At 35.6% G+C, this 24,544-nt stretch overlaps 2 protein-coding genes across 2 annotated transcripts; one reads left to right on the top strand and one right to left on the bottom strand.

Annotated features, from left to right (window-relative positions):
• The first annotated feature begins 211 nt into the window (after positions 1 to 211).
• On the top strand, positions 212 to 796 carry LOC112001561 (uncharacterized). The gene has a single exon (XM_024033741.2). It carries the CDS (start codon positions 212 to 214, stop codon positions 794 to 796), a length of 585 nt encoding a protein of 194 aa, XP_023889509.2.
• Positions 797 to 9,942: 9,146 nt separating this feature from the next.
• Positions 9,943 to 17,788, bottom strand: LOC112001527 (uncharacterized). The gene is made up of 5 exons (XM_065760643.1): positions 17,784 to 17,788; positions 17,363 to 17,522; positions 16,720 to 16,833; positions 10,442 to 10,525; positions 9,943 to 10,216 (listed from the first exon to the last, which is right to left on the bottom strand). Exons 1-5 carry the CDS (start codon positions 17,786 to 17,788, stop codon positions 10,160 to 10,162), a joined length of 420 nt encoding a protein of 139 aa, XP_065616715.1. The 3' UTR covers positions 9,943 to 10,159.
• Between the last annotated feature and the right edge of the window lie 6,756 nt (positions 17,789 to 24,544).

The following is a 24,544-nucleotide window of genomic DNA, read 5'->3' as shown; positions in this document are numbered from 1 at the left end:
ACATACTACAAAAGACTGCAGGAACCTTTGGAGCCACCTGGATCAGCTAGTCCTAGAAAGGAAACTGAGGCATCTTTTGCATCCTTCCAATGGTCATCAAAGCCAAGCAAACTAGGAGCCCCAAAGAGGCACTTCCTTAAAACCACCCATAGGAACAATAAACGTAATCTTTGCTGCTCCGGGGAGGACGGGCTCATGCCCTTTTAGGGTGATGTCTATAGCTCGGCTACCCGCCAATGACTTTGGCCTAGAGCTGAAAAGCACCAAAGTGTATCCTCATCCAATCTTGAGTTTCTCCAAGGTAGATAAAATTGGAACCCTCCAACCCCACAACGATGAGTTAGTAATCACTCTTCAAATTGGGAGCTACAACGTGAAAAGGGTAATGGTAGATGATGGTAGTGGAGTCGAGATCATGTACCTCGATCTCTATAAGGAGCTGAAGTTGAGACCAGAAGATTTGACACCCTACAGCTTCCCTTTGATGAGTTTTGATGAGAAGATTATCTTGCCAAAGGACCAGATTAGACTGCCTGTGCAAACTGGCCCGAAGATAGTGGAGGTTGACTTCATTATGGTGGATATTTACTCCGCTTACACTGCCATCGTGGCCAGACCTTGGCTTCATACCCTAGGAGCCGTTGCCTCCACCCTGCATCAGAAAGTGAAGTTCCCTTCTGAGGGCAAGGTCCTGGAAATTCGAGGTTGCCAAGCTACGGCAAGAGAGTGCCTGGTGGCCACCATCTCACATCGGCCCAGAGCAGAGCCCTCAGCCCTTGTTGAAGAAAGCTCATAGCAATCAAAGACCCCGGCATCACTTATTAATGCACCAGCTAAGGAGGCAAAATGTGAGGATCTAGAAAATATGACCATTGGCGATGACCCGGAGAGGTTCTTCCAAGTGGGATCTCAACTACCCCCTAAGGAAAAGGAGGGATTGATAGGGTTCCTCAGAAAAAATATCGATGTGTTTGCATGGGATGCTTATGATGCCCCAAGAATTGATCCGAACTTCATATGTCACCACTTAAATGTAAATCCATCAGCCACATCTAAAAAACAACCACCTTGGCGCCCTTCCAAGGACCACGCTGATGTTGTTAGGGACGAGGTGAGAAAGCTCATGCAAGCAGGGGCTATCAAGGAAATGTTCTACCCCGAGTGGTTGGCTAACACCATGGTTGTAAAGAAGAAGAGTGGGAAGTGGTGAGTTTGTGTGGACTTCACAGACTTAAACAAGGCATGTCCAAAAGACCCATTCCTCATGCCTTAGATAAATCAGTTAATGGATGCAACTGTAAGCCATCCTCGGATAAACTTCTCAAATGCCTTCCAAGGCTATCATCAAATACCACTAGCCCTAGGTGATCAAGAAAAAACAGCATTCGTGACTCCTATTGAAAATTACTACTACAAAGTGATGCCTTTTGGTTTAAAGAATATGATGTCTACCTTCCAAAAGATGATGACTAGAATGTTCGAGCCACAGCTGGGCAAGAGTATTAAAGTCTACATAGACAACATGGTGGTAAAAAGTAAAGTGGTGTCCGAGCACGTGGGAGACCTTGGAGTCATTTTTGACATCTTAAGGAAACACAAACTACGTCTCAATACCTCTAAGTGCTCATTTGGTGTCGGGTCTGGCAAATTTTTGAGCTCTATGGTAACTCATAAGGGAATTGAGGTGAGCCTAGATCAGATCAAAGCAATTCATAATCTACAACCTCCTCGGAACCCCAAAGAAGTCTAGAAACTCACTGGAATGATCGCAGCCTTGAATCAGTTTATTTCTAGATCTGTGGATAAGTGCCAACCATCTTACCTCCTGATGAACAAATGGAAAGGATTTGAGTGGTTCGAGGACTAGGCTTTGGCCTTCTAGCAACTTAAGGAATACCTATCCCGACCACCCATCATGTCCAGTCCTAAGGCCGACGAGGTTTTGTTTGCCTACATTGCGGTGGCCCCTCATGTTGTAAGCTTGGTGTTGATACAAATTGACGGTGGCATACAACGACCAGTCTATTATGTGAGTAAATCATTACATGAGGCTGAGGTGCGTTATTTACCATTGGAGAAGGAAATTTTGGCAATATTGCATGCCATGCGAAAACTCCCTCATTACTTCCAAGCGCACACAATTGTTGTTCTAACTCAGCTTCCACTTAAGTATGTACTCCGAAGTGCCGATTACACGGGAAGAATTGCCATGTGGAGCACAGTTCTAGGGGCTTTCGATATCAAATACATGCCTCAGACCTCTGTCAAGGGCCAGGTCCTCGCTAATTTAATAGCCAAATTTGCCGAACCCCAGATAGAAATGGTAACAGAGGAGCAAAACATGGATGGAAAATCAGTTGGCACAATCTCCGTGCAAGGACCCTCACGCTGGAAAGTGAATGTTGATGGCGCAGTGAACCAAAGGGGGTCCAGGGTGGGGTTGGTTCTAATATCTCCTGAGAAGATTACTATAGAGAAATTATTGAGACTAGGGTTCTTAGCCACAAACAATGAAGCCGAATATGAGACTTTATTGCAAGGAATAGCCATGGTACAGAAAATGGGGGGAAAGGCAGTGGAAGTGTTTTCGGACTCGAGATTGGTTGTGGGTCAAGTGAAAGGGGAGCTAGAGGCTAGAGATGTGACAATGCAAGAGTACCTGAGTCAGGTCAGGCACTTGCAATCAGATTTTGAATTCTTCGACTTGTCACACGTCTCTAGGGGTGGAAACACGCACGCAAATTCATTGGCCACTCTTGCCACCTCCTCGACGCAGGGTTTACCTTGAATCATCCTTGTTGAGGACTTATGCAGAGCAGATGGAGTCAAGATGGACATGGTTTAGATCCATCAAGTCAGAGTGGGTCCGAGCTGGATGAATCCTATAGTAAGTTTTCTTAAAGATGATGCACTACCTGAAGAGAAATTAGAAGTTGAGAAAATATGAAGAAAAGCTCCTCGGTTCTGGCTATCCAAGGATCACAAGTTGTACAAGCGCTCTTATTCTGGGCTGTATTTGTTATGTATACACCGCGAAGCATCAGAATTACTGCTCAAGGAGCTGCATGAAGGAATTTGTGGGAGTCATACGGGAGGAAAATCTTTGTCTCACAGAGTCATCACTCAAGGATATTGGTGGCCGAGTATGCAGAAGGAAGCCTAAAAATATGTCAAGAAGTATGACCAATGCCAAAGGTTTGCTCCAAACATCCACCAACAGGGAGGGGTCCTCAATCCTCTCTACAATCCTTGGCCGTTTGCTTAGTGGGGCTTGGATATTGTAAGCCATTTCCTTAAAGCAGCAAGAAATAAGAGATACCTATTGGTCGGCACAAACTATTTCACCAAATGGGTCGAAGCCGAGCCCCTGGTTAACATTAGGGATGTGGATGCTAAGAAGTTTATCTGGAAGAACATTGTTACTCGATTTGGGGTCCCTCATACCCTCATCTCAGATAACAGCCTTTAATTTGATAGTAAAGCCTTCAAGAGATACTGTTGTGACCTGGGAATTATAAACAGGTATTCCACTCGGCCTACCCCCAAGGAAATGGACAGGTTAAGGCTGTCAATAAGGCCATAGTTAATGGACTGAAAAAGAGGTTAGATGATGCGAAGGGAAGATGGGTGGAAGAATTGCTACATGTCCTGTGGACATATNAAAAAAAAAAAGAATCATATAAGCAAAGGGCCTTATCATTGAAAAAAGTGAGTACATTTCATTACAAAAATTCAAGTACACCAAAAAAAAAAAAAAAAAAAAAAAAAAAACAACAACAACAACAGCAGCAATATAAATAAACAGAAACAGCTTATATCTTTAGCTTTATAGTCAACTTGTCCTTGGAAGGCTACTGAAAGGTTGTGTCAGAGGCTTCAGAATCCTAGCTAACTCCATTTGAGGGGCACAGCAAGGGAAGCCAAGACTAACTCCATTTTCTAAATGGCCTCCTTCTCAGCAAAGGGAGCTTGAAGGTCAGCTGGAGGCTTCATCACATCCTAGGGTACTTCCTGGTTAATGGTTTCTCTTTCTCAGACACCCCAAGATGCTCAGTCTCCTCGGCAGGCTTGTTAAGGGAAGTAGAAGCGTTGGTGGCATTGTTTTGACCTGCCTCTGCCACTTTAGGGGCAGCATCGGCTTCAAAATTGGCAAGAGCAGACTCTTAGAGAGCAAGGGCTAATACATGTTCTCCGCTCTCCTAAGTCCAGACGAAGCCTCAACCCCAGCTTGGTTGAGGGCTTCGACCCAAACTTGGGAGCAATAAAGCCTGCATACCCCTGTTACTTGGGCTCTAAAATTAGTCTCAGTCTCAGCCACCCCTATCTCATGAGCTTTCTACTCGGCCTACTCTTTAATCTCCTCTGCTTGCTCCTTAGCCTTTTCTGCCTCCGTTTGAGTTTTCACTGCCTCGTCTTTGGCCTTCTCCATAGTGTCTTTGGCTTTCTATGCACCTTCCAATTTTTTCTTCAAGGACTCAATCTGCCCTTTGGCAGCAGCCAACTACTCCTCGACCTTGCAAAGGAGTAGCCTTTGGTGTTCGTCTTGCTTCTGAATGCCCTCTAAAGCCGAATCTGCACTCTTCCTTGCCCTCTCCTCATCCTGCAGCTTGCTTCTCAGGTACTTGGTAGACTGGTCAGCAATGTTAAAGGCTTCTACAGCCATAACGCGCCTATTCCTCTCGTCTTCAAATTGTCTGTTGCAGCTGTTGGCCATCTCCTCTGCCCTAAACATGGCCTGAACAGCCTAAAAAAGAGAAAAAATGCAAAGTAAATAAGGAACAAAGGCTAAATAAATAAATAACAAGTGCAAGGTAAACAGAGAACAAAGGCTAAGTAAGTTGAAAACCTTACCATCCCCAAGTACCTCTTGAGGCTGAGCAAGACCTCCTACCTCCTAAAGGATCGCAGCTCGGCCATGCCCGAGGGCAGTAACAGGGCCCTCTCTAAAATGTCGGCCACATGGCTGCCGGTGCCTCCCTGGAAGTCCTTAATGGAAGCATTGTCCATCAAGGGGACCCCATCAAGCATTAGAGCCAGGAGCCAAGCCTGGAGCTCAGGTAGAGGATTGACCCTCTTCTTAGATCCCCTATGCCCAACTTTCTACTACTTATAGGCTCCCTGGGCCTCCTCTTTCGATGTGGGGCGAGACTTCTCAACCTCCATCACCTCCTTGCCCTTTGACTCCCTTTTTCATTTGGGATCGGAAGGCTTAGGTCTCGGTAGTAGGGTTGGCTTAGGAGGAGGAAGAGGAAGTTTGGATGTAGCAGAAGGGAGTTTGCTTTAAGTAGGGGAAGTTGGTTTGTTCTGAGCTGTTCTCCCTTGTGTCTGCCTCCCCGGTTGGGACTCTATCAAGTCCAGCAAGTTTTTTTTTTGCCTCCTCTGTATCCTCATATCTTCTTCAAAAGGAGCTTCTACCAAAGGGAAGTCTGCTTCAGTACAGTTTAGGTTGTCGAGATCACCAGAAGGGACCTCAGATAACAGAGCTTAGTTGAACAACTCAAATTCATCCTCAAACGAACTTAGCTCAACGATTTCTTCTTCTTTCTCTGATTTTTCTTCCTCTCCCTTTACCTTGGGACAAGAAGAAGAAGAACCAACCAAGGGTATGCCTTCCGGAATTAAAGCACCCTCAGGGAGTAGGAAACCCTCAATTGCGACGCTGATCCTATGAAGATGTGGATCGCGGGCCTTGACGACACACTTTGGCGCTTGGAAAGCACGAGAGATTGGCGTATATCCAAGTATCAAGTGAGCTACCCTGAGCTGATTGTCGTCCTCATTCACAAACACCTCGGCCTTGAGGATGTTATCCAAGCTCTCCCTATTAACTAAACTGAAGTTTAGTTCAATGGCGTGTCTGTTTGCAGAACCATGAAAAGCAAAAGGTTAGCATCTTGACAAGACAAATCACAATAAGACAGTGAACAAGTCCTACTCTTATCCCTAGAGTCCCACCTAGTTGCCCCTCCTCTGTTAGGCAGGGGATGCCATCATGCCACTCCCTGGACACAATTAGAAAATATTTGTTTAGCCCCTTGCTAGACTTGGGAAGGCACTGCATAAGCCTAATATTAGGCTGCCTTGTTTTCAGGTAGTACCCCTTCCCCTTCAGGTGGTGAAGGCTATAGACCCAATTTACATCATAATGGGTCAACTGTAGCCCTATTTTCTCATTTAAGGCATCTACACACCCTAATATTCTAAAGACGTTTGGGACGCACTGAGGGGAGGCTAGCCTAACAAACTTAAGGTAATCCCTCATCACCGACCCCAAAGGAATTCTCACGCCACCTTCTATAAAGGTGATCATGGAAATCACCACCTCACCATCTTCCCTTTGAAAATGCCATTCACCCTCCTTACAATATCTTAGGCCCACATTAGGTGGAATCCTGTAGTCAGCCTTAAATTTTTCCATCCCTTCCTCGAACTCTATCAAACTCTTAAATCTACCCATCCCCAGGAAAAGTTCAAAGAAGTTAAAGAAAGTCGGGAAAAAGAGGCGAAGGAAGAAAGATACAGAGAAAGGAAAGTAAAGAAAGTTAGAAAGTTTGGAAAAAACTTACAAGGATGAGGAAAGTGTCCTCAAACAGGCTTTTGAAGAGACGTGAGTGAGTGAGAAATATTGGCTGATTCAACGTATGTGTGCAGGAGCTTTTGGATGCAAAAGTAATTTGGGCAAATTGATTTAAATGGGTATTTATACCCAAGTTAAAGTAGTAGCGGGAATTTTTCTCGCTCATTAGTTGAAAAAAAAAATCTCTCCACCGTTGGATCACCATCGCGCCGTAGAACGTGGGCGGACAACCAGCCACAGAAATGTAATAAGGGCGCGCAATGCCGAAGCGTCAGGAATATGCCTTGAGCAGTTAAAAAGGCACTGACGCCAACAAAAGACAAGATGTGATAAGCCTAAAGTACGCTCGAGGACATCAAAATCCTCATTTCTGTCCGAGGTTCCAGATAGCAGAATTTTGAGGGGCTATTGTGGGGTCATAGAGCCCAGTGATATACATCCATCTTTTTTATTAGGCCTGAAACCCATGCCGAGACCCATAATCGCATATAAATAAGACAATAGTGATCATGGCAACCAAAGAAACCGTGCCGAAGACAACTCTGTCCTCGGCTAACCAAGGCCAAGGTAGAAGTAAAGTGACTTACCGGCAAAATTGATTGATCTAAAATATTATGCTTTAAGGAAGCCCATAACATTTTCCCCTTTAGAGCATCCCAATAAGCTTGCTAAATTGACTAAAAAGTCAATTTAAGGACCAATCCTCTCGAAATACCTTGTACAGCAAAGGAGCTAAACTCAAAATTATTAGAGTATCAGCTATAGTAAGCAGATATCTATAACAACTCACTGTAGCTTAAAATTTAAAACAAAAAATAATTTTTTAATATGCGATGTTAAAAAAAAATAGTATTTTAATGTATTGATAGTTTTGATTGTTATTTATTGTGTTGGATATATTATTTTATTGCATTGTTCATATTATTTTAATGTATTGAATGTTAAAATAAAACTTTTGATGTTTAATGTATTATAAAGTGTGGTGTTAAAATAGATAAAGTAGTATTTTGAATTACTAAAAGTAATATTTTTTAACTTTCTTACTATGAATGCTTCCCTTCCGGACAAAACGGAAATAGTGAAAAAAAGAAAAAAAAGAAAGAGTAAATTACATGTTAAATCTTATACTTTTGAGAGTATTATAAAATATATCTTATATAATTTCAAAAGTGAAAAATTATACCATGTAATTTCATAAATATAACAAATTAAACTAGAAGTCTAATGAACGTGAAAATATAACAAATTATAAATCAATCAATTTTCATAATATCAAGTTCCAATCTAAATATTCAAGAAAGGTAAAAAAAATGAGTCCAAATCTTCTATCCCATTTTTCCTGCTCTACTCTATACTTCACCTATAAAAACTTGCCATAAGAACACTCATTAAAATCAAATATTATTTTCAGCCTTTTCTTACCTTAGTTTCCTAAAATAAAAAATAAAAAAACCCAAACAATCCTAGCCCCCACCATCGGTCCTCTACCTCCACCCCCACCAGCCACCACAAGCAACCTTCGATAGTGCCACTAGGAATGGATCATCGACAATATCAATGGCCACCCATGACAAAGGAGACCAAAGGCTCAAATCGAAAAGTTCTTTTCAATCTTTACGTTTCTTTTTGTTTCCTCTTCAATCTTTATGGCACTAACTATTTTTCTTTTTTCATTCTTATCTTTTAAATCACAACAACAAGCATGGTTTCTAACTTTTAATCTAAATCAGCAAATTATTTTTGACTTGGTATGGTTCATAAAGATGCAGATCTAGAGGAAACAGTGAGACATAGAAGAGAGGAGTTAACAAAGAGAGTTAAGAGAGATGTTTGGATTTGTTGAATCAGGTGGTGTGGTTCGTGTGGGCCTGGTGGTGGTGGAGGATCGATGGTAGTGGGGACGTTTTGGGTTTATAAAAATAAAAATACCCATATACTTCCTTTTTTTTTTTTTTTTTAAAAAGAAGAAAAAGAAGAAGTTAAAACTTAATTAATTTAGTGGATACATTGCAAGTTTTTATTTGTGGAGCATAAAGTAAAACAGAAATGGTGAGATAGAAGATGTGAACTAAAAAAAAAGAGCCTAACAAAACCTCACGTAAATCCAAAGGGCTTCAAGGCATTGGTTAAATGGATGTGCTCAATTGGTTCATCCATACTTCTATGAGTGAGGGTTGACATGTATCACCATAAAGGTTAGAATGTGGTGTCGACCAGCTCAGTTGCACTTCTACTACTAGTGTTGGTCACACTTCTGTATTCTTAATTTCCCCCTCTCACCACTATGTGGGAACCCAATTTGTTTAGTTGCTTTTTTCTTTTTTCCTCACTTATTAATGAGCACATGGTTATTATTTTTATTTATTTATTTATAATTATTGTTTTATGACTTGAATTAGCGAATGAATTTTAGGTTGATTTTGTAGTCGCTTTACATAATATTTATTTTGTGAACAAAAGCTGTTTATATATGCAGGAAGATTTAATGATTTTTTACATGAGCCAAACAACGGAAAATATTTCAAGATCACAACCAAACACAATAGAATAAGTCATTTCCCTTTTCTTTTTCTTTTTTTCTTTTTTTGATAAGTAAGAATAAGTCATTTCCCTTTTAACATTCTCACCTGGAAATATATTGTGTCAACTATGGTTGTCAAAATCTCGATTTAGATCCTACGATCCTACAATTTACGATCCCACTTGCTTAAAACAATTCGGATCTTTCAAGAATCTTAACAATCGTTCAGGATCATACAATTCTGACGATTCTAAATGATCACACTTTCTTGTAATCTTCTCTTACTTGATAGAAGGCTCAGTTGGACCCAAATGAAAAATAACATCCCAATTGATCAAGTTTTGCTATTCTAATGTAGAGAGATAGTGTCAGTTGAACTAAACGAAAAATAATATCCCAATAGAATGTCACGTTTTGAGATTTTTGGCATCTTTAAATAATGCTTACAAATGGTTGTAATAATGTATAGTAATTACATCAAATGAATGCAAATTTTTTGGTTTTTTATGAATGTATAATTTATACAATTATTTAACATACTATTTTTTTTTTCTCAAATATTGTAAGATCTTACGATTTACGATCCAATCTTACAATCCACGATCCCACCTACGTCCCACAATTTTACGTAAAGTTTCGATTTTGATAACCTTGGTGTCAACAAACAGACAAAACTAATATCCTCTCTTTCAATGCGCCCTAACATTTCTTGCCAAACTATCCATGCCTAGAGCCTCTTACAACTATAGGCAGAAGGCAATGGAACTCTTTTACAAGCTTGGCACAGTGCTCTACTTTTTTGTTACAAATCAATAACAACTAAATCTTGAGCATATACAGTAGATTAATTTTGAACTATATATATTTTATAGGTAAGAATAATTTAATTGAAATAATTTTGAACTATTATTCCCTTGCCTACAATGATATCATGGGTTAATCAAAGAACATAAGCCAGGCTAACATGGAAAGAGAGCAAGAGAAACTGAGGTGAATAGAATGGGACAATCATGCAGCTCCAGATGATCAGCAATCTATAAAAAATTAGAATGATAGAAACACTACAAAAAGTACTTCATCCTTTCATCTCTCCTCATGGCATTGTATACAGCTTGGACCTGGAGTACAATAATTTTCATGTTAACAAACTCCAAGACAATATATAAACCACATTAATTCACCTACTTGTCCCTTTTTATTTCCCTTTTAAGTCACCTAATTATCTTCACTCCTTGTCTGCCCCATGAGGATTTAGTAGATTATAAAGAGGTAATGAATTTCATTGATTTCAAGTTCGAATGTTAAAGTGTGTGCATATTTGAGAGAGAGAGAGAGAGAGAGACCTGCTCACTGGAAACTACTTGAACGGGTCCAATGTTCACAGATACATATTTTCCTCTGGATGACACTTTCTGCCTCACACGACCCTGTTGAAAACATGAGGAAATGTTGATTAGATTAGTATTGATACCGATATACTCCATTTTGTTAATCTGTTTGCTCTTGATAAAAGTCTAGCTATCAAAAAAAAAATAAATCAGCAATTATACTTCAAGAATGATTAATATTATTTTGAAATGAGCATGATTTTCACAGAACAAGACATGGAACTTGTTTTCATCAGCAACTAAATTGATGCAAAAGTAAAAAGTTCATCATGCACAAAGTTGATTTGGTTTAGTTGCCACCATTGGGTTTGGAACCCTAAAATTATTTTTAAAAGAACATCTCTACGTCAAGAGTCAGATTTCTCATCAAGATTAAGGGCTAAAGACCAAAGTAAGAAAACCAAATCCCCTACACATCCAATGTAATAACCATAATATTATAAACCTCATTATCTTGAGACAAATTCAAAAGATTTTCTCAAAACGGGGTCACTACAATAGTCAACTTCTCACCCATAGATTAAGGCTTGATCATAAAGAATGATTAAATGGATGTATCCTATTCTTAACTGCACCATGAAACAAACTTAATAAGGAGGTTAAAGAGAATCCATGGCAGCATAATTCCTTGGATAATTTTTTCTATTTTTGATAAGTAATAACATAATTCCTTGGATTTTAGGCTAGGTTTCTTTCTATCCTGCTTATAAGGTTGGACAAACTACTTGCTATGGCATTACAAATCCAATCCTAACATTAGCAGAGGTTGCAAATCTTTCCCAATATAATCCATGCTCTTCTCAGTCTTCCTGTTCTCCCTTTAATAGTCTCCAACTGGAACAACATTCTTCTCGTTGGCGACTCTTGGAAGCTTTAGAGCTGTTACTCAATTTTTTTTGTACAGCCATAAAACATATTTGATTGATACCCCCTCCTTATCATAAGTTGCAGGTATTCATAGTCCTCATTTTCGTTGAGCATTTCTAGTCCTATCTTCATTGACACAGTTATCGTTAGATTTCAACATCCTTGCTCAATGCTCAGCAATGTCACTTGACAAATAATAATTTGCTTGATCAAGTTTCTTAATGTTTGGCCAATAAAATGTGCTGTCCAATTGTTTGATGGCTAAGTGTTGCCCAAAATGCTTGAAGCCTATATCATTATTGTCATGGGAGCGGCAGCCATTGGACTAAAGACTCTTTTGGCATCAATTTTCGCTTTACACATTGTAGACATAATAGATGTGGTTTTTTGGGAATGCCTTGACCATTGAGGTCAACCATCAACCCATCTGAACTAGTGAGCATGCCAACATCACTTTTTTTTTCATCTGACTCATCATTTAAAATCAATCAGGTGACATCCCATTAGCATTTCATTTTCCTATTAGCCTTCTCAAACTTCAAGTTGAATAAATCAAAACCATCTAATTTTAAACTTGATTTGGTATTGACCTATTGCGTTCTCTGGCCTACAGCTGCTCTAATACAAGCAGATGCTCCTTCAAAAAGGTTTGTACTATTATATATTAACAAATCAGAACTCCTCAAATACTATTCCAAGAACGTACCACCTTAATCATAAAATACTCCACCCAAGGTTTTCTAAATTCATAGAAGCTTAAAACATTTCAACTTCTCCTTAGTGCCCACACAAAAAGTCAAGGGGAAAGCCATGACAGTAAATATCACACACAAAGCCATTACTGCTAATTTAAGTTTTCATTTCTTGCTTCAAACTTTGATCTTTCAGTTTGCAGACATATGTTAGGTATACAATAGTTAGCTGTTTGTATCTATCAAATCTTATTAGACACATCAGGCTGTAACACAACATTATCCCTTTGTGATAAGTGAGAAAAAGTTTTATTAAAATGCAAAACAAGGAAAATGCCTATCAATACACTAGCTGTTTGCTAAATGGCATCCTCAACATCCTCAAGCTACGTTACAGTAATCAAGAAAATCTAAGAAAGAGGAATAGGAATGACATGGAAGTACAGTCATCCAATCAAACAGGACACAAAAAAATAAAATAAAATAAATCAACTTCAGCTCTATCATGCACTGTTCCAAGTCCTCAAAAGCTCACTGATAGGCCAAAAATGTATTGACCCCTTGTGATGAATTAATTGATTAATTAGCCAAGTTTATTAATTAATCAAATTAACATGCAATTGTACGTGGCAGCACAAACAAATCATCAATTAACTAAAGTATGCAGCGGAAAATAAATTGACACGGTGATTTGTTTACGAATGAGGAAAACCTACAAGGCAAAAACCTCACCGAATGATTTTAAGGTCACCACTCCCGAGAATCCACTATTATCAAAACAAACGGTTACAAGTAAATGAATTCCAGTACCTTATACCAACTTACAGTTGAATCATTATCCCAATATCCAATTGAACTTGTTCTGTAGTGACAATCTCTCATTTTCAATGCACAACTCTCAATACGTGACTAACCAATTGCGCGGATATATGCAACTTGATCACCAACTTGAGAAGGATATTGGCTGCAAAGTTCTTCAGTTCATCTAAACGATGAAGATCATGAAGTAGCTTGATCACAAAACCCTATGGTGTACAAACACAGCAGCTTCTCGAAGAACTAGGGCAAACTAGGTTTCCGGTTACACTATTCTTCACACTTGTGAAATTGTGCTCTTATGCAACTTGTCATAACCTTTTTCGACTCTTAAAATAATCTTTATATATGTTTAGGGTTGTGAGAAAAGAAATTCCAAACATATATTCACGGATTGAATGAAAAATAGTCCTGAAAAACTGAGTCTCATAAACCTCGATAAATAGCCATCTATCGAGCTAGCTGTCGAGCCACGGGCTTCAGCAGCTTTTAAACCTCAATAAATGCTAGTTGTCGAACTTTAAAATCCTGCACTTCATTCATTGATTCTTGAACAAACTTGCATGGCTTTAACACTTGAACATAAAACCTTGTTTTTTGAAGCATTAAACACATCCTAAATTTACCCAATTACAAGTAAAGTGCATTTTATCAAAGAATTAGCCAACTACACAAAATAGTGACATATGTTCCTAAAAATGAATTACATATGTCCTAACACTCACTTATTCCGTTCATTTCAAATCCACATAAGACACAACTGGTGATACAAACTCATGAGTAGAACTCACCCTTGAAAACCGGCTTGCAAGGAGAGAGTTCCCAAGAGCTTATATACGCATAGTTAAACTTATACTTAATCCATGTAGAACACTAGGATCATAACATACCACTACACTCCGCAGCTGACTTCCACAATAGCTCAATCTATTGACACTGACCCGATGGTAGCCCTTTCTCTTTTTGGCAGCTCCACCCACCTATTAGTTATTTTAATCTATGGGAGAATGGGGTGACACATAACACTTTCGCGTTCAGGGCACTGTCTGAGTGAGGTGCTCCGTAGGTCTTTAGGCTTATCTCCTTGCAAAGACGAGCAATTATGATAGCTTCTAGCTCGTCCCCTCTGAGATTCAACCACAAAGCCGTAACTCATTTGATCCCATACTCAATTAGCTACATCCGATTACTCAACATGAGAGTTGGCCCTGATACCAAATGATACATACCCATGGGTAGAACTCACTCTTGAAAACTGACTTGCAAGAGGAAAGTGCCCAAGAGCTTATATACTCATGGTTAATTAATCTTTGTAGGACCCTAGAATCATAACAACGGGATAGCCCTCCAAAGTACACTTGAAGCCCCTTTGTCAAAGTCCCCATTCCAACACTCCAACAGCTCATCTCCCAACCAGGCATCACCCATTGCACCCTAAACAAACAAAATACAAGGGACCACAGCTCCTTAACAAATTCACAATGAGGCATGGAAGTTCACAATTTGGCTGATTCAACTCAAACAAATAGTGCTGATTATGGCAATAATTGAGCCAAGCCAAACGTTTAAAAGTTTATGATTTGTTCATTTAATTTAATTTTGAGCACAAGCCAAGCTTGAGCTATCACCAAGTTAGATTACATGTTTAGACTCGGTTCATTTTTTGTAGAACAAGCTTGAGCTTGTTTAGGAGCTATTTGATTAACTTATTTTCATCATATAAAGTAAATACCATGACTAACGCCTTGTTTGGGAGTTTATAAAGGAATGGTCCGAATGGAATGGAATAGAATGAGTATATTATAAAGGAATAAAATGAAATTAAGCTATCTTGTCTAAATATTTTAAAAGAAATGAATGGAAATGAATCTTTTTAGTAAAACATTACTATTATACCCCTCTTTTTATAAGTATTCCCTTTCTATGTGTTAGTCATTTAATTTTCCTAAACACCTAAAACAAAATGGTTGCTTGTGCAGTTGCATAGGATATGGAAGAGTTCAAGACAAAACTTAAATAATGTTATGATACATTTCTTTTTCTTTTGCAAGAGTCTTGTAACTTAACTAGCACCTCCTGATGTTTCCAATAGAGATTTCTTGGGTTCGAATTTGCCCTCCCCTAACTATCGAATTATGATACATTTCTTTTGCTTAGCATTATTATAAAAGTTTCAAATAGTTCCTGAACTGATCCAAGATGTCAAAATTCATGTCATTATTATATGATTTTCTATACAAATATAAATAATTTATATGTACAAGAATGGTTGATTTCACCAAATTGTATATATAACTAAAGCTCTAGATTTCCTCTACATCCAAATACGCACTTGAATATTGCATGAATACCCTACATGCTTCAAATGATCTGTTAATTGATCAATTATGGAGTATATTCTACTTGAAATTCATGTCTCTTCTCATCAACCAAATCATAAACACAAACATAAATTTCAATGAAGCTAATTGCTCTACACTTTTTGATCCCATGGTGATTCGTTAGGTTACTTTCTTCACATCTTCCCATATTTAAGCTTTGCAATATGCATTTGAGAGAAGCACGTACAAGCTAGAATTGATTGGGTGTTAGAAAGAGTGGCTGTGCAGCATGAGAGGGATGAGGAAAGTGACCCTGTGTTGAGAGAAAAGGGCTGAAGGTACAGGGGTAATATAGGATTTTAACAAATTTTAATGGCCATTATGGGAACTTAGGTTCAATTTTCATTAACAAAATTCATTTCTCTCTGATTCCACCTCATCTTTGGGGAATCAAATATTGGATTTTCGAGGGAAAATGGAGGAACGGGTGTTTCCATCCTACCCATTCCATATTCTCCTCCTTAAAACTCCTAAACAAGTCCATTCCTTGCTATTTAAACCACCTAACAAGGGGGTGGAAAGAATATTATTTTAAAATTATATCCATTTCCCCTCTCCCAAACAGGGTTGAAATTTTTTTTTAACTCTTCACAGATCTATACTAAAGATTAATAACTAAATTATAGTGGAGATAATATTATTTAAAATAATTACATAAATTTCATTTATGAACTTATAAAAATTAAAATCTTCAATCTTTTGTTGCTAGAATGAGAATCATATATAATTTTTAGTATGAAATGGACTACTTATATAATCAAGAAATTAAAGATTTATGAACTTATTTGCAAACTTATTTTATACTTGTATACGTACAAACAAACAATACACACACATATTCAACTTGAGACTCATACTTATGGACTTGTATAGAAACACATTACTATGTTTGAGATTGGCATGTGGAACCATCAAGCTTAAATAAATAAAAATAAGCAAGCATCTTTCCAAGCTATTCATAAACATCTAAGGTCATTTACAGACCCATAATTGCTGATCCAGAATAAATTCCTCACCATTATGGCATCTATTTTGTTTTAAGTGACAACAACCGTCTGCTAATACTATCAACTAGATTCTTAGAATGTGCACGAATTCAATATTCCCAACGATTCATTTTTGCAGTAATTATTGTTCATGTGCATCTAAATTAGCTCATAGTATAATTATTAGCACTGATGCAAAATGTAATGGCAAGAATTTGATCCCCCAGAAATTCTTGGACACATGCAAATCTAAAAAGATTCAGTCGTTAAAAATCTAAAATTTTCTCTAATCTAAATCCTTAAAAAAAAATAAATAATTTGATGGACAAAAGGTAGCACAACATTTATTATAAACATAAACTAACCCTGTGAACCACAAAATTTTTTCATTCAATTAAATCACAATGAATTAAATGCTAAGATAAATCAATGCATTAACTTTTAGACATTTTGAACAAATTTATTCACACAAAAAGGGAAAGTATAACTACCTCAGGGATTGGTTGTTGAATTACAGATTCAACAGCAACAACCATAGCTTGCACAAAATCATCACCACCAGTTCCAATTGCTGTAAACCCTCTTACTGTTGGGTATGAATTCACCTGTTCAAATAACAATATCACCGTTACTTTCATAAGCCTTATAGCATTGTAATCAAAATTAACCACAAGTAGACCACTCTTTCTGAACCACAAATGTAATATACTAATATACATACGCCGCACCAGAAAAATAATGTTATAGAACTGAAGCTTTGAACCACAGTTCATTCATTTAAATAAACTTATCTATATTTTAAAAACATAAAAATCTTTTTCCTGCAAATTTAAAACTTAAGCTATTAGAAAACAGTGAATTCAATCATTTAACCATAGTTCTAACACTCTCCCTCACCTGTGGGCCTAAACTACCCTAATAATTGGGACCCAAACAAGTGGGATTTGAGTAAAGCTTAAGTTATTATGAAATTGTGAATTTTCTAACATAAACAATACGCAAAGCTTAGATTCTTAGAAGCTTTGAGCTGGGTTCGAATTCTTTGCCAAACCACAGGGGAAAGTGAAAAAGAAATTAGAGTTATTCGACAACAGAAAAGGTGGGAATAACTTGAAGGAAGGGGGAGTTTGATACCTTCTGATCCAAAGTAAGCCATTCATTGGTTGAGTCGTCAGTCACGGTGCCACCAATCACCACATTTGTGGTTTGTCCAACTCTTCCTTCTGTCTTAGACACCTCTGCTTCCAATACCAACCCAACATTACTTTTAAGTTTTATCAATATGTATATATAACTAAATATAATTACTTAATTAAAGAAACACGTGCAACATATAACAGAGAAACCTTAGAAAATAAAAAATTAAATAAAATATACGAGGTTGTTTCTATTTGGGCAAAAAATAACGACCATAACATAATCCCAACAAAAAAAAAAAAAAAAAAAAATAGGAGAAGATCCACGCGTCCTCAAGGAAGCGCATGCTGTGCTCCGATTGAGATAAACGGGTCGCCACGGTTCCGCTAAGAATACAAAACGCAAAGCAGTCCTGCACGCCATTTCTGGTTTCTCTTTTGATAGAGAGAAAAGTATGGCTTGGTCTTGGAGGCTTTTTTTTGGGGTTGGGCTTTATACGTATAGCTGATATCTTTCTCTCAATTTTGCCTGAAATGTCCTTTAAAAATAAGACGGATTTTTTCTCAGTTGTATGGGCACCCTTGCTTTGAGTTGGGGGTAATTGGGGTCTTAAAATAGTGAAATGTCTCAAAGGCTAGGCACCATCGAAAAATAATGTTGGCTTTGTTGTCTTTTTACATCCCAAAAAAGTGGCGATAAAGTATGGGAGCACTCGAATCACTTTTCCTATAATCCACCGCCTACAAAGGATTTTTTTTTTTTTTAATAGAATAGAGAACATTTCAACTAGCCATCAATCGGGCTCAGATAAAAAATGAGTCATTTTAAGTAGGTTAGAAATGGTCGGTTAATCATGTTGCGAGTCGGGTAATGTTAGATAGGGTTAACTTGTATTTTTTATATGAAATTTTTTTTTATAAAAAAAAAATTTATTTGCCATTTGAAAAGTCACACAACAAATTACTTGATCGAAAATGCATTATTTAAAATTCACCACTTATATTAAGAATAAGCTCAACTAAACAATTAATACATGTTCAATAATTTTAAATTATACAAATCTTAACTTTACTAATCAAAACAAAATAGCACAAAGGACAAGCAAAATAAATTCGCAAGTTTTATTTCTACACAATATCAATATCTCAAACATGAAACAAAATTACAAATACCTTACCGGATAATACATTTGACAAAAAATAAAAACCTATAAGAAATTTACAATCTTGAAAACTAATTTTATAATCTATTATCAATTATGATTGACACTCTATTTCAATTTTAGAATATACATGAAATTTTGATTGTTTACTTATTTATACATGGTCTCTTTTATATATCGTTAAGTAATACATATTTCAAGAAATATCATAATTTATTTTAAAAAGTCATTTATTTTGGATATGAATTATTAAAAAATAGACCTAAGCATTCATAATGTATGCTAATTTCATTGATACTTTACCTTCACTCTTTTCACACTTATGAACATGTCTATAATTTTAAATATATATTTTTAACTCTACTATACCTAATTATCTTGGCATGTACTTTGTTATTTGATATCTAAAAATTTTTACTCATTACGAAATGCATCAATCATTCATCTTTCAATTCATTTGCACGTAATTATGTAAAAGTCTCAATTGTTTTCTTAAAGCTCACAACAAACAATTAAACCAATAGTCTTAATTTTAATATTTTTTCCCAAAAAAGAAAATTTAAATAGGTCCGGTCACGGGTCGAGTCAAGTTGACTCGCAAAAAATGGGTCAGGTCACATGCCAACCCACTTTGCTTTGGGTCAAAAAATTCAGGTTTGGGTTAGGTTTTTTTTAGGTTAAGTCAAGTCGGGTTAACAAATTCTGACTTGTTTTGCCATGTTTAATTTCAACACTAAATTAGATGTCTCCTTAGAAATACTATGAAACACTACTTGAGCTACAAAACTCTTGACGCCTAAAAAAAATTTTAATTTAGGTTGAAAAAGAAAAAATGAATAATAACCATGAGTGCCAATTTAATTCCCTAGGTTTACATATCCGTTTAAATTTTTAAAATTTTAAAATTATCTTTGTTTATTACTCTTTTTTTTTTTTTTCTTTTTTTGTTTATAGTTCTCCCTTAAAAGTAGAATGATTTCTGAAAAGTTAGTTTTTATTTTTAGATATGAATGATTTTTATGGTGGGTGGTTGAATATGAGGATGGCACGATTTACGTTCGATGCTCTATGCATCAAAGGAAATACGAGCATGTCATAAGTCTTAAACGATCATGTGTCGGTCTACTATTTTATCTAGTACACAAGAGTACCGAATGAAAGCTTTACCCATATAAAGATAGGAATCGTAACAAAGATTATAATTGAAGAAAACTCTCATGCACTCCAAGTACCTTGGGCTTCCTTTAAATCATTAGATTCATTTTCTCTCCATCCTCTCCTATCATAAAAAGAGCCTCAGGTATACCCTATTTCAAGTTAGGTACCAAAATTTTAGTTTGTCAATTAAAGTCCCAAAATTAGGAAATTGTTTCGATTCAAAGCCAATATCCATATCTATTATTCATTTTTTTTTTTTAGACATTTTTGTTGTTTTGGGTGGTAACAAAGTAGAAAAAAAAATAGGAAAACTGTTTTAAAAAAAAAAAAAAAAACTGTGTTTCATGTAGGTAATCAACTTTCATTTTTAGCAATCACATTATCACTCTAAACAAAACATTTTCCTTTTAGATTGATATTTCTCTTTCTACCATTTTTGTTCAATGACTATAAAATTGATTTATGAACAAGTCTTAAATTGTTGGATATTTTTATAAAAAATAACATATTTATTTTAATACTCATTTATGTGAATTGAGGAAATCAATTATCCCTTAATGTCAAGTATGTTGATTGCTAAATTTTGAAATTCAAATATAATTCAAAATTTGAATAGCTATAGTCAATGATTTTAGTTAGGAAAATTTCTGAAAATTAATGTGATTTTTTAATACCATATATTGACAGCTTTTAGTATAATTTCTTTTATAAATTTTTGCTTTAAAACATTTCTTTTAATATATTTAATAGTAACGTTATAGATAGAAAGTATCAAAAAATTATACAACTATATATTTATATAATTTACTGTTGATGGTTTATAGCATTTCAACTTGCTTTCCATTCTTGGTTGTAATTATTGTGTGTAGTCAAAGTTTCAAAGGAAAACATTAATTGATATCTAAAGATCGAGAAAGTATACCATGTTTCGATAATACCAACTTAGCATCTATTTTGGTATTTCTTACCTAATAAATGAGCAACACCTGTTTCAAAAAACCACATCAGACTACTCCAATAAATTAATCACAATCTTCTATACTATCGGGAAGATAAATTAATCATTTATTGGAGTAGTTTGATGTGGTTTTTTGAAATATGTGTCACTCATTTATTGGGTAAGAAATACCAAAACAGATACTGAGTTGGTATTACCGAAATATGATATACTTTTTCCTAAAGATCAGCCACGTTAATTATGGGCTATTGATTTGTTTTCAATAGCTTTATGACACTATTATTTTGTTCTCAACGTATATAAATTTGGCAAAGACTTTTGATGACTGGTTTATATATAATTAAAATATATATTGATCATATATTGATTTCAACAACTTTATGACCATTTAAATGTTAGCAAACGTTTTAATTTTTTGGCTAAGGACAAGTTACATGTCCGGCTCTATATATATATATATATGGAAAGAAATAAAGTTTTAGTATCACATTATTTTTTTGAATTACAAAACTACAGACTTTCAAAAACAATTTTTATTATTGTTCTAAACATTTACCATCTACTGTTTTTTACTATTTACAAAACAAAATATTTTATCTTTTACTAAATTTTCTAGGAAAAGAAAGTACTATAGAGAGTTTATAAATGTAGGCTCGCAAGGATAATCAATAAAGGTGGCTGGGTTATTGTATCCTGAGGACAACGTGCAGAAACTATTTGTCTAACTACATTGGATATACTGTAGATGGCACAATTTGTCTCAAGATAGTGACTTGATCCACTCCTCATCTCTGTCGCCTCTTTTGGTAAAATCATATTATGTAATTTCCAAGAAAAAGTCAGGTAATGTCTCTCCTTTATTCCAACAAATTGAGACAAATCGATATAGAGAACACAAAATCATCCTTGGAAAATGGTAATGTTATGTCTAATTCCTCTAGATGTAATCAACTTTCATTTTTAGCAATCACATTATCACTCTAAACAAAACATTTTCCTTTTAGATTGATATTTCTCTTTCTACCATTTTTGTTCAATGACTATAAAATTGATTTATGAACAAGTCTTAAATTGTTGGATATTTTTATAAAAAATAACATATTTATTTTAATACTCAGTTATGTGAATTGAGGAAATCAATTATCCCTTAATGTCAGATATGTTGATTGCTAAATTTTGAAATTCAAATATAATTCAAAATTTGAATAGCTATAGTCAATGATTTTAGTTAGGAAAATTTCTGAAAATTAATGTGATTTTTTAATACCATATATTGACAACTTTTAGTATAATTTCTTTTATAAATTTTTGCTTTAAAACATTTCTTTTAATATATTTAATAGTAACGTTATAGATAGAAAGTATCAAAAAATTATACAACTATATATTTATATAATTTACTGTTGATGGTTTATAGCATTTCAACTTGCTTTCCATTCTTGGTTGTAATTATTGTGTGTAGCCAAAGTTTCAAAGGAAAACATTAATTGATATCTAAAGATTGAGAAAGTATACCATATTTCGATAATACCAACTTAGCATCTGTTTTGGTATTTCTTACCTAATAAATAAGCAACACCTGTTTCAAAAAAACCACATCAGACTACTTCAATAAATTAATCACAATCTTCTATACTATCGGGAAGATAAATTAATCATTTATTGGAGTAGTTTGATGTGGTTTTTTGAAATAGGTGTCACTCATTTATTGGGTAGGAAATACCAAAACAGATACTGAATTGGTATTACCGAAATATGATATACTTTCTCCTAAAGATCAGCCACGTTAATTATGGGCTATTGATTTGTTTTCAATAGCTTTATGACACTATTATTTTGTTCTCAACGTATATAAATTTGGCAAAGACTTTTGATGACTGGTTTATATATAATTAAAATATATATTGATCATATATTGATTTCAACAACTTTATGACCATTTAAATGTTAGCAAACATTTTAATTTTTTGGCTAAGGACAAGTTACATGTCCGGCTCTATATATATATATGGAAAGAAATAAAGTTTTAGTATCACATTATTTTTTTGAATTACAAAACTACAGACTTTCAAAAACAATTTTTATTATTGTTCTAAACACTTGCCATCTACTGCTTTTTACTATTTACAAAACAAAATATTTTATCTTTTACTAAATTTTCTAGGAAAAGAAAGTATTATAGAGAGTTTATATCCCACGAGCAATGTAGGCTCGCAAGGATAATCAATAAAGGTGGCTGGGCTATTGTATCCTGAGGACAACGTGCAAAAACTATTTGTCTAACTACATTGAGTATATTGTAGATGGCACGATTTGTCTCAAGATAGTGACTTAATCCACTCCTCATCTCTGCCGCCTCTTTTGGTAAAATCATATTATGTAATTTCCAAGAAAAAGTCAGGTAATGTCTCTCCTTTATTCCAACAAATTGAGACAAATCGATATAGAGAACACAAAATCATCCTTGGAAAATGGTAATGTTATGTCTAATTCCTCTAGAGCAGGTGATCTTAATAAGCCATTTCACTTCTGTGGTGTTAACTTTAAGAGGTGGAGACAAAAGACTTTATCTTATCTTACTCTTTTGAATGTGACTTATGTGCTAACTGAGAAAAAAATCAAAGAAAAAGAAATATGAACAATTGATTGAAGAAGAACTTTCTCAACATGAAAAAGATGTTAAGAAATGGGATAAGGATCATCTTTACTATAGAAATTATTTACTTAATTGTCTTTTTGATGATTTGTACGATTATTATGATCAAGCTTACAAATTAGCCAAAAAGATATGGAAGGCATTGAATCAAAAATATGATACAGAGGAAGCTGGATCCAGAAATATGCATGTAGCCGATTTTTCAGGTTTTAGATGGTTGAAGGCAAGTCCGTGGTGGAACAATCCTATGAACTCCAAATGATTTCACAATATGTTTGATTGAAGGCATTTGAGTAGATGAATAAATGTAAGTTTCAACCATCATTGACAAGCTGCCTGAGTCTTGGAAGGAGTTTGCCAAAGTCCTGAGACATAAGCAAAAGGAACTCTGCATTGAATCCTTATCACCCATTTGAGAGTGGAGGAAGAGGCAAGGAACCAAGACAAAGCTATGGAACTCCATGGAGCAAGTGGTCCGAAGGTAAATTTTATTTCTTCAAATGAAAACATGCCAAAAGCCCATGCAAAAAATAATGACTATGTAAGGCCTAAGAAAAGTAATTTCAAACGTAAGCCAAATGGAAATTAGCCTCAACATAAGACCCATTCTAATCAAAGAAAGAACCAAGCACACCATCCTAAGCATGCTCCAAATAGTGGCAGCCACATTAATAATAGCAATTATGCATGTTTTGTATGAGGAAAGCCTAGATATTCGGCTAGAAAATGTCGTTTTCAAAAACATGGGCCTATGGCTCAAGCTAATGTCATTGAAGAGCCTCTTGTGGCTATGGTTACCAAGATAAATATTCTCAAAGGCTTAGGAGGGTGGTGGATTTGATTATGGGGCAACCAAACATGTTTGTTATGATAAAACTTGGTTCAAGACCTACACCATCCTGGATGAGAAAAAGAAAATTATGCTTGGTGATTCTCATACCATTGAAGTTATGGGTATTGATGAGGTCTTCTCAAATTTACTTCTAGGAGAGAAGTCACTCTCAAAGATTTCTTTCATGTTCCTAGTATTAGAAAGAATTTAGTTTCTAGTTTTTTGTTGAATAAGGTTGGTTTCAAACAAGTCTTTGAGGCTGATCAATATGTACTCTCTAAAAAGGTCATGTTTGTTGGGAAGGGCTATTCATGTGATGGCATGTTTAAACTTAATGTTGAGATGAATGAAAATATAAGTTCTGCTTATATTGTTTCTTGTGTGAATGTTTGGCATGGTAGATTATGTCATAT

This window comes from Quercus suber, unplaced genomic scaffold (assembly GCF_002906115.3).
Source record: "Quercus suber isolate HL8 unplaced genomic scaffold, Cork oak 2.0 scaffold_376, whole genome shotgun sequence".
In the NCBI taxonomy this organism is placed as follows: Eukaryota; Viridiplantae; Streptophyta; class Magnoliopsida; order Fagales; family Fagaceae; genus Quercus; species Quercus suber.
The sequence above is the reverse complement of the archived record's forward strand: the minus strand, read 5'-3'. Positions and strand labels throughout refer to the sequence as shown.